Source organism: Pelobates fuscus, chromosome 12, assembly GCF_036172605.1.
Source record: "Pelobates fuscus isolate aPelFus1 chromosome 12, aPelFus1.pri, whole genome shotgun sequence".
In the NCBI taxonomy this organism is placed as follows: Eukaryota; Metazoa; Chordata; class Amphibia; order Anura; family Pelobatidae; genus Pelobates; species Pelobates fuscus.
In genome coordinates this window covers 91,129,855-91,148,831 of record NC_086328.1, presented here as the reverse complement: position 1 = coordinate 91,148,831, position 18,977 = coordinate 91,129,855, and the positions used below count along the sequence as shown (strand labels likewise).

The window sequence follows — 18,977 nt, the reverse complement described above, 5'->3', positions numbered from 1 at the left end:
ATGACAAAAACAGCTTAATTAAGCTAAGTTGTTTGGGTTGCTATAGTGTCCTTTTAACCCCTTAAGGACACATGACATGTGTCACATGTCATGATTCCCTTTTATTACAGAAGTTTGGTCCTTAAGGGGTTAAAGATCCTTTGGCAGTATGGAATGTCCTGTTTATTTAGCAAAGGTAGACCTATACATACTGTCCACTAACAGGAGTATGACATTATATGAAGTATTTAAGTTCCTACTAGAAAATAAATTGCATCTCGGATACAAACATATACACATTTCTGTAAAAGGGTATATGAATTGCTTTTCTTTTTTCCCCTCCACACAATAATACAAATTCAGTGTACATATATTTTCAAAAATTTGTGTGTGTAAAAGTAAAGACTATTTTACTGGTATTGCACTACAATTAGGCAAAATGAAGGATAATGTAAAAAAAAAAAAGGAAGGATTGAAATACATAAGTGGGCATAAGGCTTCTGGTGTTTTAACAGAGAATGTAATTTTATTAAATTTAAAAAAAAATGAATAGTCAGCTACATACAGTGGGATTTTATTTTATATTTTAGTTCTAGTTCAAGTTATAGATAAAACATCTATAGACTATTTAATGAATAACTGTAGTACAACTGCTAACCGAAGGCTCAACCAGCAATTCTCCTGGTTATTCCGTCCATTTACATATGAGATAAATGATAGAAAACTGATGTAATAGACCAGTGTTCCCCAACCCAGTCCTCGTGGACCACCAACAGTTCAGGATTTATGTATTTCCCTGTTTTATTCCAATGGAGATACTGACAAAACCTGCACTGTTGGTGGTCCATGACGACTAGGTTGGGGAACACTGGCCTAGACAATAGCTGCCTGCATGGGATATAGATAAGTATTTTTGTGGTGCAAGATTTTGTACAGAGGTTTCTTACATACTATTTACTGTTAATGCTGCCAACAGTTTAAGAGAAGATGGTGGTAAAGATCAGGGATACTTTTTTTTTTCACTACTGGATTTAGCAAGTCTTCTTAGATTCCCAAAACGTAAAGTAATCAAGGTTTTGCCTCAGATTGTCTGCCCAAAGTTAAAACTATAATGCTTAAAAACAGTCCCTTAATTTATAAATTAATTGCTTGAAACCCGGAACAATTAGAAAATATTAGCAGAAAGGGAATTGGAAGAATTTTATTAGGCAGCCAAAAAAAAAAGGTAAAAAAAAATAACTGCTTTGAATCCAAAATAAATGGATGGGTGTTTGAGATTATGAGTTTGAGAAACTGAACACATTGTTACCATGTATCTATCATACATAATACTCTTCTTTTATAAACACCAGGTCCTATGTGTAGTCTTAGAGTAGATAGACCTGGTAGATTTGAGCACTTCCTGGAGTAGCCAGGTCTTACAGCCCACCTGACAGCCATACGTCTTTCTCCAGCTCCTCTTCTAGAGCCCAAAATTCCACATTGCTTTCTATAGCGGGCCAAACCAGCTATTTATATCTGCAATCTTTATGCATGGTCTACTGATGTCTCATTACAGAAAGTACAAGGTATATTTCCAGATTGGGGTCTGCTTGGTCCTCTTTGTGAGTCTGGATTGGGATGGGGCACACTAGAATCTTTTCGTGGTGCCCCGCATTTTTTACATTCTCCCCTACTCTTGTCCAACACGGATGTGTGGGTTAAAAAGGGGATCGAGATTAGGGTCGTTATCAGCTGATGCTCTGCCCAATTTTGACATAATTAGGATTAGTGTAAAAAATCCCAAAACTCCAATAATTAGAATAATGAGAAAACGCTGTTTGGTGGAGGTAGGCCGTGCCTTTGAACCTGAACGGTTTCTGTAGGAGAGAAAAATACAGAATGTAAGTATATATACATCCCTCCAATGGCCATTGGAGCAACTAAATGACCTCCATTTGTCTAAATATACATAGGGATTAAGGAAAAAGCGCAAGTAACATTTTCTTTTCTTTGGTTTTTACTATATATTGGGGCTGATGTGTGTTGTAGTCCTTGCTGCTTAAGCGCAGGACTTCTCTTTTTGTATTTGTATTTACTTTGTATCACACAGCCTGGTTACAATGCTGCTACCCATCCCATGTGTTCCCTATTAAGGGTTAATAAGTAAAGGGGTGTATATAAAAAATACCCCTTTCTGTCTCATTAGAGATATCTTTGCCAGAAGCTCAAGGAAGCAGGCTGAAGGGTCAGTGTTAGGACCCGCTTAGGGGGGGTCTGCCTTGACGTTGGCAGGCGGGCATCCCTCCAATGGCCATTGGAGCAACTAAATGACCTCCATTTGTCTAAATATACATAGGGATTAAGGAAAAAGCGCAAGTAACATTTTCTTTTCTTTGGTTTTTACTATATATTGGGGCTGATGTGTGTTGTAGTCCTTGCTGCTTAAGCGCAGGACTTCTCTTTTTGTATTTGTATTTACTTTGTATCACACAGCCTGGTTACAATGCTGCTACCCATCCCATGTGTTCCCTATTAAGGGTTAATAAGTAAAGGGGTGTATATAAAAAATACCCCTTTCTGTCTCATTAGAGATATCTTTGCCAGAAGCTCAAGGAAGCAGGCTGAAGGGTCAGTGTTAGGACCCGCTTAGGGGGGTCTGCCTTGACGTTGGCAGGCGGGCATCCCTCCAATGGCCATTGGAGCAACTAAATGACCTCCATTTGTCTAAATATACATAGGGATTAAGGAAAAAGCGCAAGTAACATTTTCTTTTCTTTGGTTTTTACTATATATTGGGGCTGATGTGTGTTGTAGTCCTTGCTGCTTAAGCGCAGGACTTCTCTTTTTGTATTTGTATTTACTTTGTATCACACAGCCTGGTTACAATGCTGCTACCCATCCCATGTGTTCCCTATTAAGGGTTAATAAGTAAAGGGGTGTATATAAAAAATACCCCTTTCTGTCTCATTAGAGATATCTTTGCCAGAAGCTCAAGGAAGCAGGCTGAAGGGTCAGTGTTAGGACCCGCTTAGGGGGGTCTGCCTTGACGTTGGCAGGCGGGCATCCCTCCAATGGCCATTGGAGCAACTAAATGACCTCCATTTGTCTAAATATACATAGGGATTAAGGAAAAAGCGCAAGTAACATTTTCTTTTCTTTGGTTTTTACTATATATTGGGGCTGATGTGTGTTGTAGTCCTTGCTGCTTAAGCGCAGGACTTCTCTTTTTGTATTTATATATATATATATAAGCTAAGATAAACCAATTTAGCCATACCTCAAAGTAAAAAACAAAAACCAAACAAACCACTAACCGAAGTATTCTGGCCAGCCAACTCAATGTCGGTCTTCTTCTATATTTATCATCGTCAAAGTCAATCAGTGTGTCTTCACTCTTGGCAACATCTCGAGTGTCATATACTTTCCTAGGGATGGAAGCTAAAAACACACGTTAATAAAGTAGCTGTAAACAACAAGGTTATCATCCTGTGCTAAGGTATGCCCAATTTTTCACCTATGTCCAAATATTTTTCCATTACGCTTCCATCAGTGACAAATCTATGTTTGCAACTTGATTTGCAATATATACTCCTCAACCTTCCTCTCTAGTCACTCGCATGCACTTTAAAATTGTTCGCAATCCACTTACATATCCTTGTTTAATAACTGTTACATGTGGAATTACCCTTTATTTCTTCAGAAGTCCTCTATGTTTCTTTATCTTAAATTCCAATGTCACAAATTAGTACTCGACCTTGGTGTTTTTCTTGCTCAGTTTTTTTTGTGCGGATAATCATGATTAACAGAACAAAAAACACTCCAGCTTTCTGATGGTTTAATTGCACTGATCTTTCAGAACAGAGCTGCCCGCAAAAAAATAAAAAAATAAATAAGTCCTTCACATCTGGAAATTCTGTGACAGCTGTATGGTCTCTGTCCGCTGCATGGAATCTACAATCCAGTATCTACACACTGACTCCTCCATCGAGGGTTACTACATGAATATCTTTTTTGCCATTGCAAACTCACCTGCGCTCATGCCGACACTGTCATCCCCTGTGTTTCCAATCATGACAGTATGGTCTTGAGATGTGCCTCCAGTTATACCATGCTGTGTGGCAGCAGCGGGCGCAGAATTGTACAGATATCCTGACTGCGATGATCTCTCGACAGCTTCTGGCATGTGATCAGAAGAGGCTAAAAAAAAAAAAAAAGGATACAGAAATCAATGTATTGGTATAATAGAAGTATATATCACACTTTGTTTTTTACCATTAATAACAAGAAAAAAAACAACACATTCATATAGGGTTTACTATACCTTTAAAGGTGGACACTATACACACCCAGACTACTTCATCTCAGCACAATATTGACAATCCTGCAATTTTTGTGTGAATGAGTCTATAGATCTCAAGATGAGGAAACCCAAAGGGAATGATTCCCTGGCTTGGAGAGAATGTCTGATAAGATGGATTGTATTAAATCTCAGGACCTAACCACCTTCGGGCAGCCCAAACACATATGGAAAAAAAACACCTAAATTCCCATTACCTCTCCATTAATCATCTGAAGTAACTGTTCCAATATGGGTCAATCGTGCCGGAGTATATACCAACTCATGTGCATCTTGGAAGTCTACTCCTGATGCACAACACAAAAAGACTCCTTGGCAGACGCTATGCAAATATCGTACTCCCATCGCTGTCCAAAGACTCACCTATTTACCCAGGCGAGCCCAGGTGCTGATAGAGTTGTGTGATCAGCCCTCTTTCATGCCCTGAAGACATATAAAATACAAACACATATGTAGGGATGCCCTGTAGGACTTGAAGTCCAAATCCAGAACTGTGGGAGGTCTGGACCTACCAGATCCAGTTCCAAGTCCTCCCACCACCTCACTCCTATGGGGCAATACCAAGAGCGAATTTGAGACAGCCTAGCAGCATAAAAGTATAGCTGCAGGAAGGGAAGGCCCAAGCCACATCACACCTGAAACAATGAGGGATAGTTGGGTTCATAAAGTTCAGAAGGGTCAGAAGTGAGCTTTATACCTAGGAACTTCAACAGGTCAAGAGACCTGCAGAATGAAACCCGAGACATAGAGTAAAATAAAATAAATAAATTTAAAAAATACCCTGGCTTTCTGTGGTCTACAGGATAGACATTAGATATCAGCATTTCTTGTTGTTTTATGTTCTCTGCCATCTACATTGGCTCAAAAACACTGCAGTTTGTACACAAAGTGCATTATGATGACAAAAACAACTCCGCTTGTTGGGTTACTTAAAAAAAAAAAAAAAAAAAAATGTAAATGATTGTTGTGGTTTTTTAATCATTTATAATAGATAACTGTCTGGTACACCCAGGTTATTAATACTTTTTGGCCATGTCATAACTAAGGAGCAAAGATTCAGAGGGTAGTTAAAAGCAATACCAGTATTTCAAGTTTGATGACAAACTTACAATTTACAACAGACCAATCCCTGTAGTCTGTAACATCGTGTGCTGCTACCTCGTCTACAGTCTCCACCTCTTCTATCTAGGAGGATAAAAATAGGTCACATTAGTTCTAATAAATAAAGGGAGAGAGCACAGGAAGCAAAACACAACACAAGACGCCTCCACTGCACAGATTCATACATTTGAAAAAAAAAACAAAAACAAAAAAACACTCCAAAACACATAAAGCACGTCAGCATTCTTCCACTTTGTTTCATTTTATCGTGGCGATTTCGGGGGGCAAGGCCTGACTGCCGATTGAGATAGTCGCATGTGGCTGGAGTTCCTCTGAGAAACCCTCTCCCTAAGCCTAATAAAATTGACCGAACAATTATTTTATTTTATTTTTAAATTCTTTATTTTTGTTATGCTATAAACCAGTATACATAGTTTGCAATGTCATGACTGCAGCAATATTAATTAACATCAGTGAGATATACATTTGCCATAGCAAAAGGTACAGCACAATATATTTTGTGTAGAATGTATAGGTAAAGTCAGCTTAAGTTAAGTTAGCCTAGGCATTAATTGGAACCCGTGTTTAAAAACACCTAAGTCGGTATGGGGTAGGGTTACAGGTGATGTTTAAGTTAGCGTGTCTTAAAACGGTCTGTCAGCTATGTAACATATCAGCTGTGATATGAGGTAAATATGCCTGTACAGACTGTGTGCTAATTAAATACCTCCTGGCAGTGTGCTAAACCCGTCAGCCGTCAACAGTGTAATGGGCTCGGGTTTGGGGGTGGAAGAATGCATGCAGTGAGACAGGACTGAATGATAACACTCTTCATGGTGGAATGTCTCTGGTTCTCGGTGCTGCGCTCAAGAAGCGAACAGGTTTATCTGGTTGACAGCCCACAACTGGCTCCGTGCTTCAGGAAATGCTCTGACAGGTAAGCCCAGTTCCGGTAGCATGGAGGATGCCTCGGAGAGGTGTGTTAGTCAGCATGTTCTGCCATCTCTATCCACAAGAAGACGGTGCACTCCCCACTTATTGGGCACGTTTTATTCCCATAGGTACTGGGTGAGCTGTCAATGGGACTGATGCCATAGGACTGTGTGTCAGGACATATGCCGACATAAGGTAAGCGTACCACCTTCAAAGATCTTTGAAAGAGTGTTCCTCGTTGCCCCCATAATTATACCTCATGCTGAGTCCAGCACAAATTTTATGAGAACGTCTCCAGAGGTCTCCGGTGGGGTCTTAGTGGGTTTAGGTAGGCGGAAGGAAAAGTCAATCATCACAAACTTGGCCTGTTTAGGTGGTAGTAGCGTAGCTATAAGCAGTCTACTATAGTGTGGCAACTCATCTGAAGCGACAGTCTCAGGTACTCCTCTTAGTCAGACATTCCTGGTCTTGTTCCTGTCCTCCAGGGCTGCCATGCGGCGATGAAGGCCTGAGTTGTCTTTTTGATGTGAACCAAGGGCTGCATCTGTGGTGGTTTGGGCCACCTTCATGGTTCCCAACTCTTCCTCTGCCGTGGCAATTTTGCTGGCCAGTGTAACCACTTCTTCCTTCACCGCCGCCACATCCGCATGAAACATCGCTCTGAGCTCCTGCGGGAGAGCCTTAATATCGACCTTATTAGAAGGGGCCATGTCTCTTTGTTCTTGGGACTATAGAGAGCTTTTCAGGCAAGCTTTCCTCAACCGATGAGGCTGAGGACTCCACTGGCACTATTTTGGCTGGTTTGGGCCTAGCAGGCTGGTGCAGGAGTGTATCAATATCGCGGGATATGTGGCTCGGTTCGGCCTGCAGTTTTTTGGTTTTCTTGCCCATGGGTTCCAGAGGAAATTGCCTAATTACAGGGACCTGGGAGACTGGGTAAAAGGACCAGGTGCAGCAATTCTCGGGCAATCGAGCGGAGCTCCCGCTACATGCGTCCAACTCGTATGGCTGATGGCTCTGCAGCCTCGACAAAACTATTTTATATGTGGCAACTACTCTGCCCTGGTTAAGAGACAGATTGTCACTGGACCCTGTCCCTCCTCCCCCTTGGCCTGGCAGGGGATATCTTGGTCCCCACTGGTGAACTCTCATGGCCTACTCTAAGAGGGTTTTGCAAATATAAGCAGAAGGCCCACTGTTTAAGATGGCTGTTACATCGTGGCCTGCTGCCCCACAAGCCTAAACACAGCCGCCCTTCCAGGTGGACCTGCTTCTTCGAGCATTTGACAGTCTGTGCGTGCAATTTGCGGGCGAAGCTAAACGCGCGTGTAATTCATACCTGTGTTCCCAGCTAAAGCCTCCCAGATCCTGTTTGCTGATCCGCAGGCATGAAGACGCAAGCAGATGCCGCAACCTGCGCTTCATAGCTGCAAATCCATTACCGTGCTTATAGCATGTATTAAGGCACAGGGATGGTGGGGCAACCTTGTCGTATTGGCTGCACTCCAGTTTCCTAGTGGCTATCCTTCCGCAGGCATCGGCTGAGTGGGCAGCAGACCCCCTCTACAACAGAGCTTTTAAAAAAAAATATATTTGATTCATATTCTCACAAAGAATATCAGCTGTAGTGTAGTCATGCTATCCAGTGGCAATTGTCTCCTGTTAATTTGGCAATCAGTGCTCACTAAAGAACCTACTTAATTCTGCTTATGGCTAATTGAGTTGGTGCCTCTAAGAGTCTAATATCTTACCACGTGTCTTTACACTCTGTCCCATAAGGCATCTTAATAATAGCAGTAATAATTTATTCTCACGTTGCTTTTGAGACACCTTAATCAACTGTTTATAAAACGAGGTAGTATCCATCTGTATGCAATATATTTTGCTTTGTGTTACCGGAGACATATGTTTCTATTGTATACATGATATTCCTGGAGAAAAAGGCTTGTAGTATCTGCAGATTAAACATCTAGATTAGATTTTATATATTGTCAAGTAAAACATGCATATTATCTTTGGAGGTATACCCTCTAAATTGTTATGAAGTGTTTATTTAAACCAAATCTATTTTCAAATAAAAAAATACAAATAAAATAAAATAAAATTTTTAAAAAGTGTCATGTTACCCTAACACGCAAAACTTAAAATATAAGAAAACAAAACCGAACGTATTACTGGATCATAGAGTTGGGTCAGACTTAATGTATTCGCTGAGAACTTTTGTAAAAGATATGACAAGCCAGGATAACAGAGATACGGGAGAATGAGTAAACTAGCTAGGTCCAAGTTACAGAGATAGACAAGATTAAAAAATAAAAATAAAAAAAGTCAAAAGCAAGAGTCAAAATGGCAATAGAAATGTGCTTATTCAGAACCAGGAGGAAACCATGACAGGCTACTTACTGTGGGAAAGGAAATGTTATTTATCGGATTAGAGACTCACTGATTGGTCCACACCATCTCTATGATCCCACAACATGAGTGAACAAGGTCTCAGGGATGACATGGATGGACGTGAACCAAAAAGGATGTATCGCGTCCTTCCATTACATACCAGCGCATGCCGCGAACAGGCAGAGCCGTCCATGCTGCCCAAAGAGGAACCAGGTAGTTAATGTAACAAAGAGTGACATAAGAGGACTGGTTAAGTAAAACCAGGGGGTGAACTAGTGAGGGAACTAGCGAAACCAGGGGGTGAACTAGTGAGGGAAGATTGCATTGTGGCCAGTTAAATAGGGGACATTAAGAGAAAACGGAGTATACACACGCTAAAGGAAGATATAAAAGAATAAATGTATCAAGTGAGCAAGGTTCCAAAGCAGACATCATTTACTGTTGAGATTTTTTCAAAATTGTATTACGCTACTTACCAAAGGGAGGCCCAGCCCAGTCCTTGCCCAATTTACAGTAGATAGTTTCTCTCGCAGGGTGGAGGCCACAGGGCTTACAAGGTTGGCAGGGGGAAAAATAGGTCCTTGGCAGCTTGGACACTGATATCCAGCAGGAGCCGTGTTTTGGGGAAGCTGAGAGGCTAAGTCATTCAGGCAGGACCAGTGGAATAAATCTGGAGCAACAGAAACATGAATGTTTAATCTTTGGAAATGTAGAGGTGACAAACTCTGTGTTCCTTGCAATTAGACTTGGAAGTGCTAAGCTTCATACCATAACATACAAGCCGTGTGGTCTCCTTGGAGGACAGTAGTGTGTTACAGAGCCGACAGTTTGGATTGTAATCGCTATCCTGCAACCACTGGAGGTAAGATTGGACAATGCACTAAAGAGAAAAACATTAAGAGAGAAGATAGATCACGAAAGTTGTACATTAAATAAGTTTTTGCTTTACTTCCCAATAAGTATGACCGTTAGGTCCAGTATTGTCTCTTACAATTAAAAATAATAGTATTTACCCTTGCTAACATCCAATAAAAACATGCATTTCTAAGACACGAGTTTCACAATCAGAAGGTGTAATCCTGCTAAATATAGTTATTAACAATACACGTAACGATCACTCCCTTTCCTGATCTGTGTCCACCACAATAAAGACCACTGCATCGATCACAATCCCAACTCTAGTTTTCCTTGCAAATAAGACATATTTTTGAGGATGGACTATAATTACCTTTGCATGGTTGGCTACCAGGCAATGTTCACACACGTTCACGCGATGTTCAAAGCAAAACAGATTTGTCACCTTTTTCTTGGGACATTTACACAGGCCCATGGCGAAAAAGAGACCTGTTAAAAACAAACATACTAAATACACCAATAGCAGAAAACAAAAGTTGTGTTAAAACAAGGATAAATACAAATTACATACATAAACAGATGATGTCCACCAAAATGAATGTAAGAAAGTATGCATATGTTTGTGAATCAAGAAACACTTTACTGGTGATACTTGGTAACTGAAATAGACACTAGTCAGTGAACCTGAGGGATAAAAGACTACGGGTACAAGATTTTTTTTTTTTTTTTTAACTTCTTAGGAATTACTGACTGATTGATGAATGAGTGATAGCTATGGTCTCCATAGCTTGCAGGAACAGAGGATAGGACATATGTGTAAACCTCAACACATTTCACAATGCAAAGCATTACAAATATAGCTGCAGGAAACAAAGATTCTGTGAAAGAGACTGAAGGTAATATCTGATCAATGGCAGAATACATTGTAGAAGCACTAGTCACAATTGTCAAATATACACAACACTTGTTTTTGCCCCCATTTTTCATGAGCTGAACTAAAAGATCTAAGACTTTTTCTATGTACACAAAAGTCCTATTTCTCTCCAATACTGTTTACAAATCTGTGTTAGTGAGCACTTCTCCTTTGCTGAGATAATCCATCCACCTCACAGGTGTGGCATATCAAGATGCTGATTAGACAGCATGATTATTGCACAGATGTGCCTTATTCTGGCCACAATAAAAGGTTACTCTAAAATGTGCAGTTTTATCACACAGCACAATGCCACAGACGTCGCAAGTTTTTTAAGGGAGCGTGCAATTCTAATCCTAGTGGCACCCCCTCTCTCCCCCACCCCTCAGTACACTACTGCTTTTAAGTTTTCCATGTTTGCAGATATCTTCATCTCTGGGCTCACATTTTCATACCAATATTATAGGGAATTCAGCTCCCTTTACAGTGTTTTTTTAGTTATTATATCTCACATAAAAATGTATTTATTGCTTTAGCTAATTTGTTGTCACCTTCCCACAACTACCACCTTACTCTTAAAGGGACACTATTGTCACCAGAACAACAACAGCTTATTGTAGTTGTTTTGGGGAGTATAGTCAGTCCCTGCAGCAAACATTGTTTTGCCAGAGAAAATGCAATGTTTACATTACAGCCTAGGGACACCTTCAGTGACGACTCCTCAGATGGCTAGTAGAGGTGCTTACTGGGGCAGTGCTGCACACCCTCTGCATGGAGACACTGAACTTTACTAATAGAGATGCACTGATTCAATGCATCTCTATGAGGAGATGCTAATTGGCCAGGATGGCATTTGGCTCTGCCCGCCTGTCTCCTTGTCAATCTCAGTCAATCCAATACTTTCCTATGGTAAAGCATGGTGATTGGCTGAGTTCATAATTTCTGATTATGCCAGTCAAGGAGCAGATCAGGGGCAGAGCCAGCAGCAACAGACTGGAATAAAGGTAAGATTTTACTATATTTAAGGCGGAGAGGGATGGCCAGGGGGGCTAGATGGTGTTTTTAACATTAAAGGGTCAGGAATACATGTTTGTCTTGCTGACCCTTTAGTGTTTCTTTAACCAATATATACTGGTAATTTAAGGCCTAGTCACCCTAGTGTATTCAGGTTTTAATTTCATTATCTGCATTATCTTTTACATCAGGTCTCCATTAAAACATTTCAATGATTTCGCTCAACTATAGCTGCATATTTTGTTTGTTTCTTTGACCTGGCAATTCTGTGACTATCATTCTCAAATATTCCTAAGGTATGTTCAACCGTAATTCACCTCTTTCATATTAAGTGCACCAATACTTATTATATTTAATTTTGTTCAGGAGAAACAGGGCTTTAGTTTCTCATGAATTATTCATATATGAAACATAACTTATTATGAATAAAAATTTTTTAAAAACTGTGAAAAACTAAGATTTTTTTTAAAAATAAAAATTGTAGTTCCGTCTGACATTTTAGCTGTAAATGTCATGATACTTTTAGCTTTTACTGCAATAAAATGCACATATTTGTATTCAGCAAAGTCTCACGAGTACAACAGTACCCCCCCATTAACAGATTTTACAGACAGTCCCCCTGCTGGTAGATCCACGGCCAGCCATAGGGGTCCATGTGATCGCTCTTTGATGGGGGCCTGATTTCCCGGGGGAGGGCTGCCTGGGCTGTCAGACAGTCCTCCCGAAGCCGATCGCCTGGAAGGTGAGTATCTGTTTAAGCCGTTACGGCGTTCTATGCACCGCAACGGCTTTAAAGCACATTATAATGGGGACGGCATAGAATGCCGTAACGGCGTTAAGGGGTTAATCAAGCAACCCAGAGCACATACACTGTTATTCATGAAAGTGAGAATTCAAATTTATGGCTAAACTGAAAGCATAGCTGACTTAGATATTTATTTTCTAGTTCAACTGCATTGCCCTCAAAGGGAAACTATAGGCTAGGAATACATGCAGTGCATAAAGGGTTAAAACCCCTTCTATCACTTACCTGAATCCAGTGCCAATGTCCCTCAGCGCTGGGTCGGCTCCACTGTGGTAGACAGTCACTAGAGGTGAAGTTAACCTTGCCATATAATCATTGCAGTTTATCAATAACTGCAATAATTATAATTGCAGGATTAAACTGACAGAGACACTGCACCCAGACCACTGCAATTAGCTGAATTGGTCTGGGTGCCTATAGTGTCCCTTTAAATTGTAAATTCAACTTTAGTAAATAACCCTTTTAATTCTAGGTTGCTTATTCAACTTTTGCCACTTTCTGTGTTTACATAATGTAACAGCAGATAGCAGACAAAAAAAGGGGGGAGGACAGGGAAGACTTGGACGGGCACTCTGACAGTAGGGGATAACCCTCAAAAAACTACCAAGGTAGTTACAGAAAAAACATACATAGGATGAGTGCCCTGCAATATAAAATATAACTTTTAATAGTAAATAGTAAAAAATAAGGTGAAAAACCACCAATAAGTGAAGGACAAATAAAATCTGTACAATTCCGATAGAATACAGTATCCCACACACCAGATAGGTGCTAAGTATATGGGTCTATACGGATAATATGCCAGATGTTCCAACATGTGAGGGATAGGAACCCAATATTGTAGACCCCCACCCTGTTGGAAATAAAACACTGCTGCAAATAACCAAAAGGAGAAAAAGGGAGGACAAACACTAATAGCAGATATAATATTAGCAAAAATTGGCAAATAGTGCCATGGGAACAAAAACCTCAATCAAAGGATCCCTAAAGCCATAAATAAGGTGACAGATTGTTAATTAGCAATCATGGGTTAATACCCCAATACATAATAGCCCTAGAGAGAGGTCCTGTTCAGAAGTTTTCAGTGTCCTCTCTTAGATACCTATGTGCAACAGAGCAGTAATTTTGCACGTAATAAGTGAATAAGAACAGCTGAGACCTCTAGTGTATGAGGTATCAGACAGGTCACATGAACATACCGTGTTCAGGATAAGGGTTGTAAGCGGTATGCCTAGATAATAAGAGCAGCCCTAATCGCAAATAAAACATATACCGTATATACTCGAGTATAAGCCGAGTTTTTCAGCCCATTTTTTGGGCTGAAAAACCCCAACTCGGCTTATACTCGAGTCACTGTCTGTATTATGGCAATTTGCATTGCCATAATACAGACCGGGGGAGAGGGGGGCTGGCAGAGCTGTAACTTACCTGTTCTGCAGCTCCTGTCAGCTCTTTCCTCCTCTGCGCCGTCCGTTCAGCACCTCGGTCAGCTCCCAGTGTAAGTCTCGCGAGAGCCGCGGCTCTCGCGAGATTTACAGTGTGAGCTGATAGAAGGAGCTGCACAGACCGCGCGGAGGAGGAGAGAGCTGACAGGAGCTGCAGAACAGGTAAGTACAGCTCTGCCAGCAGCCCCTTTCCCCCACTGAACTACCAATGCTGGACCACCAGGGAAGGAGCCCCCCTCCCTGCCATATATCAAGCAGGGAGGGGGGACGAAAAAAAATAAATATATAAATAATAAAAAAAAAAAATAATAATAATAAAAAAAATTAATAACAAAAAAAAGGGGGATAAGGACCACTATGGGAGGGGGGGGGGGGGGGGTATAAGGACCACTATGGGAGGGAGGGGGGGGGATAAGGACCACTATTGGAGGGAGGGGGGGTATAAGGTCCACTATGGGAGGGAGGGGGGGTATAAGGACCACTATGGGAGGGGGTGGGATAAGGACCACTATGGGAGGGGGTGGGATAAGGACCACTATGGGAGGGAGGGGGGTATAAGGACCACTATGGGAGGGAGGGGGGGGATAAGGACCACTATTGGAGGGAGGGTATAAGGACCACTATGGGAGGGAGGGGGGGTATAAGGACCACTATGGGAGGGAGGGGGGGTATAAGGACCACTATGGGAGGGGGTGGGATAAGGACCACTATGGGAGGGGGTGGGATAAGGACCACTATGGGAGGGAGGGGGGTATAAGGACCACTATGGGAGGGAGGGGGGTATAAGGACCACTATGGGAGGGAGGGGGGTATAAGGACCACTATGGGAGGGAGGGGGGTATAAGGACCACTATGGGAGGGAGGGGGGGGGGGTATATGGACCACTATGGGAGGGAGGGGGGTATAAGGACCACTATGGGAGGGAGGGGGGGGGTATATGGACCACTATGGGAGGGATGGGGGGGGATAAGGAACATTATGGGAGGGAGAAGGGGGATAAGGACCACTATGGGAGGGGAGGGGGAAGTAAGGACCACTAGGGGAGGGGAGGGTAAGGACCACTAGGGGAGGGGAGGGTAAGGACCACTAGGGGAGGGGTGAGTCAGGACCACTGGGGGGGGGGTGAGTCAGGACCACTGGGGGGGGGTGAAGGAACACGGGGGTGGGGAGGTAAGGACCACTGAGGGAGGAGGAGGGGAAGTCAGGACATATGGGGGGGGAGGGGGCGGCAAAAAATTTTTTGCCTACGGCGGCAAATATCCTTGCACCGGCCCTGCACACACTGCATTCACACACTGCATTCATACACACACACGCTGCATTCATACACACACGCTGCATTCATACACACACGCTGCACTCATACACACACGCTGCACTCATACACACACGCTGCACTCATACACACACGCTGCACTCATACACACACGCTGCACTCATACACACACGCTGCACTCATACACACACGCTGCACTCATACACACACGCTGCACTCATACACACACGCTGCACTCATACACACACGCTGCACTCATACACACACACATACGCACACACTGCATTCATTATACACACACTGTAAATAAATATTCAATTAATATATTTTTTTTAGGATCTAATTTTATTTAGAAATTTACCAGTAGCTGCTGCATTTCCCACCCTAGTCTTATACTCGAGTCAATAAGTTTTCCCAGTTTTTTTGGATAAAATTAGGGGCCTCGGCTTATATTCGGGTCGGCTTATACTCGAGTATATACGGTAATAAACACCCCTCAATTATAAGGGAACCCTAAATGCCTGACACATATATGAACGGGTAGCACACTCAATAATGTGCCCTAAGTGACAAACTCCTGATAAGTTACAGAGAGACTTCAGCAAATACCCGGGAGACACTGGGTGCAGCCAAATCAACACAAACGTTAGTAATAACGAGGTAAATGGGCTGCTGCAGTATCCCAGTAAACCTTAAGTAGCTCTCCGGGTTTCGCCTGATGGGAGTTGAAGTCCACTCCACACTGTTGCAAATAACAAAAAAGGAGAAAAAGGGAGGACAAACACTAATAGCAGGTATAATATTAGCAAAAATTGGCAAATAATGCCATGGGAACATAAACCTCAATCAAAGGATCCCTAAAGCCATAAATAAGGTGACAGATTGTTAATTAGCAATCATGGGTTAATACCCTGATACATAATAGCCCTAGAGAGAGGTCCTGTTCAGAAGTTTTCAGTGTCCTCTCTTAGATACCCATGTGCAAAAGAGCAGTAATTTTGCACGTAATAAGTGAATAAGAACAGCTGAGACCTCTAGTGTATGAGGTATCAGACAGGTCACATGAACATACCGTGTTCAGGATAAGGGTTGTAAGCGGTATGCCTAGATAATAAGAGCAGCCCTAATAGCAAATAAAAAATATAATAAACACCCCTCAATTATAAGGGAACCCTAAATGCCTGACACATATATGAACGGGTAGCACACTCAATAATGTGCCCTAAGTGACACACTCCTGATAAGTGACAGAGAGACTTCAGCATATAACCGGGAGACACTGGGTGCAGCCAAATCAACACAAACGTTAGTAATAACGAGGTAAATGGGCTGCTGCAGTATCCCAGTAAACCTTAAGCAGCTCTCCGGGTTTCGCCTGATGGGAGTTGAAGTCCACTCTGGATCCATTGTATCCCTGTTGCCATGATGTGCTAAGAGAGTAGGAGATACAGCTGGATCAAAGGCCCCTGACGTGCACGTTTCGCCCGCAGCTCATCAGAGGGGAGCTGATCTGCGGGAACTGAGCCGGTATTTAAAGGTAAGTGGAACAATTTCATTGGAGGAAAGTAGAAGCCTGTCAGCCTATGGTAGCCAATCCACATCAGGTAAGGGGTTGGAAGCGTCACGTGATGATTACATCATCTAAATTAACCCCATAGGGGGTCCGACAGGAAAAAAGACACGGGAGAAAGGGGGGGAGAGAGAAAAAGAACCAAACAAAGGGCTAGAGTCCCTGCGTCCATACTATCAGGTGAGTATGTGGAACGACCCTACCTAAGAAATAAAACTAGTCCAAACAGCACTTATCATAACTGTCATAAAGGCTGCCGAGTGCCTATTCATTAAACAGACATGGCAGATAGAAAATCAAGGTCCTTGCAACTGGATAACTCCTGTCAGTGCCGTGTAGGGGGTAAATTAACCCCTTCAGGGGGCACCAATATAAACCCAGGACATTTGTATCCTCCAGCCGGAGGATTGCAACCTGCTAGTATAACAAAGTGTATTCTTGTAGCCTGAAAATGTTACCAAAATCTGACGTTTCGGGAATGTAGCAATAAATGTTAACACAACCTGAGCGTTGTATATGACATAGAGATAGAGGCTCAGGGTGCACTGTGCACAGTCCCTATGTCTTCATATTTCAGGGTAATGTGTCATTTTAAACCGAAGTGATGTGTGTATACTGGGGTATAATAATAAATGTCAGTCAAAAAAATTGATTCCCCTATTCATAGTGGAAGGAACAAAAGCTGATTGGTCATATTAACGAGATGGAGAATAAGACTATAAATGAATAGGCAGATAACCATAATGATAACCATTAACAGACCGATGTAATTAAATTGGTAAATATATCAAAAATAACTATGGAGAAGAATGGTTGACCAATGTGGAGCCCCCTGGAGCTGCAGGTCCTGACTGGTTAAAGGACATTTCCCACATTAAAGGCTTAGATACAATAAGTCAAGAGAACTGTGACCCCAGGCCTCAGGGTACCCTTATGTGGGGACTCCCTGTGTTTAAACCAATAGCACCGAGAAAGGATGATCAGGTGATATACAAAAGTCCACACTGACAGGCACCAACAGCGTGATAACTCCCCTCAATCACTAGACCTATAGTGGGGAAATAGAACTCGTCATCAAAGGTGTTCAGATGAGAACAGGTGGATTAATGGATAAAGGGGGTAAAATTGAATTCTTCATTCATCCCCCCTGGGGTCAGGGTCTTAAACTCATAAATCCACCTGGACTCTTTTCGAAGAAGAGTTAAAAGTTAAAAGTTAAAGTTACCCTTCCTAGAGTTTAGGGTCACCTTTTCTAATGCTTGAAAGGATAAATGATTCGGATTGCCATCATGAAAATGGCAGACATGATTCGCTACAGGGGTACTCAAATTCATATTGGTAACGGAGTTTATATGTTGGAGAATACGTCTCCTAAACTCCTGATAAGTTTTCCCTATATACTGAATACCACATGAACAAGTTATTACATAGATGATACGTGTAGTGCTACAGTTGATAAAGTGGTACACCTTAAATTCTTTAAGAGTTTGGCTGCACTTCACCGTCTTTGAAGTTTTAACATATTGACACGCCTTACAGTGGCCGCATTTGTGGGTTCCTACTGGGGCCAGTAACCAGTTCTTTGAGTGGGTTTTTCTTTCTAGATGGCTGTGAACTAATAGATCTCTAAGATTTTTCGATCTGCGTGCAGTGATATTTGGATGTGGTATTAGACTGGTGTCAAGGTCTTTGTCATATTGAAGGATCAGCCAATGTCGGGAAAATACATCTTTGATGGGTTGCCAGTGGTCATCAAAGGTTCCAATGCATCTGATCATTGGAGTAGTGGGTCTTGTTGAATGTAAACTACTGCTTCTCTCTTGTGATAGAGCTCTCTGTAACAGCAGATATTATATATTTTTATTGAGGTAAAATTATATGCGATAACTTGAACTGAGCTTATATAAATAATAACATAATAATAATATTACCTTATGGACATATCGTGACATATTGTGTTTATTTCTATATTTTACTCTTTGTATCTTAGTCTCCCGTCTGTGGTGTCCAGCTGCCCATATATATATATATATATACACACACACAGTTATATTTAGTTATTATATTGGTAGTATTCTTTGTTGTTGCCCTATACATTCTGTGTTCATGGTTTATAGCACATGCAGTCCTTGCATTCTCCCCCATACCTCACTCCTCCAGTATGTTCCTGGTTGCTCTCCTCCCCAGTGTCTCCGCAATCTCGATATTAAATCTCACACACAGTCTATCACGGTCTATGGATTGCTGAATGTTTCCGCCAACACACACACACACTTTAGAACTCACTCTTCCCTGCCACGTCTCTTCCGGGTGACAGTGACAGCTTGCGGCGCGCTGGGATGACGTCACATCC

At 41.9% G+C, this 18,977-nt stretch overlaps 1 protein-coding gene across 2 annotated transcripts; it reads right to left on the bottom strand.

Annotated features, from left to right (window-relative positions):
• Positions 1 to 1,249: 1,249 nt before the first annotated feature.
• ZFPL1 (zinc finger protein like 1) lies at positions 1,250 to 18,933 on the bottom strand. 2 transcript variants are annotated; one of them, XM_063438701.1, is made up of 8 exons: positions 18,899 to 18,933; positions 9,975 to 10,090; positions 9,515 to 9,626; positions 9,223 to 9,416; positions 5,428 to 5,503; positions 3,991 to 4,158; positions 3,276 to 3,399; positions 1,250 to 1,838 (listed from the first exon to the last, which is right to left on the bottom strand). In XM_063438701.1, the coding sequence occupies exons 2-8, from the start codon at positions 10,074 to 10,076 to the stop codon at positions 1,652 to 1,654; spliced, it is 963 nt and encodes a 320-aa protein (XP_063294771.1). In that variant the 5' UTR covers positions 10,077 to 10,090; positions 18,899 to 18,933; the 3' UTR covers positions 1,250 to 1,651. The 2 variants fall into 2 exon arrangements, with proteins under 2 accessions (XP_063294771.1, XP_063294770.1); XM_063438700.1 differs by lacking the exon at positions 18,899 to 18,933 and adding an exon at positions 18,772 to 18,863.
• Positions 18,934 to 18,977: the final 44 nt, after the last annotated feature.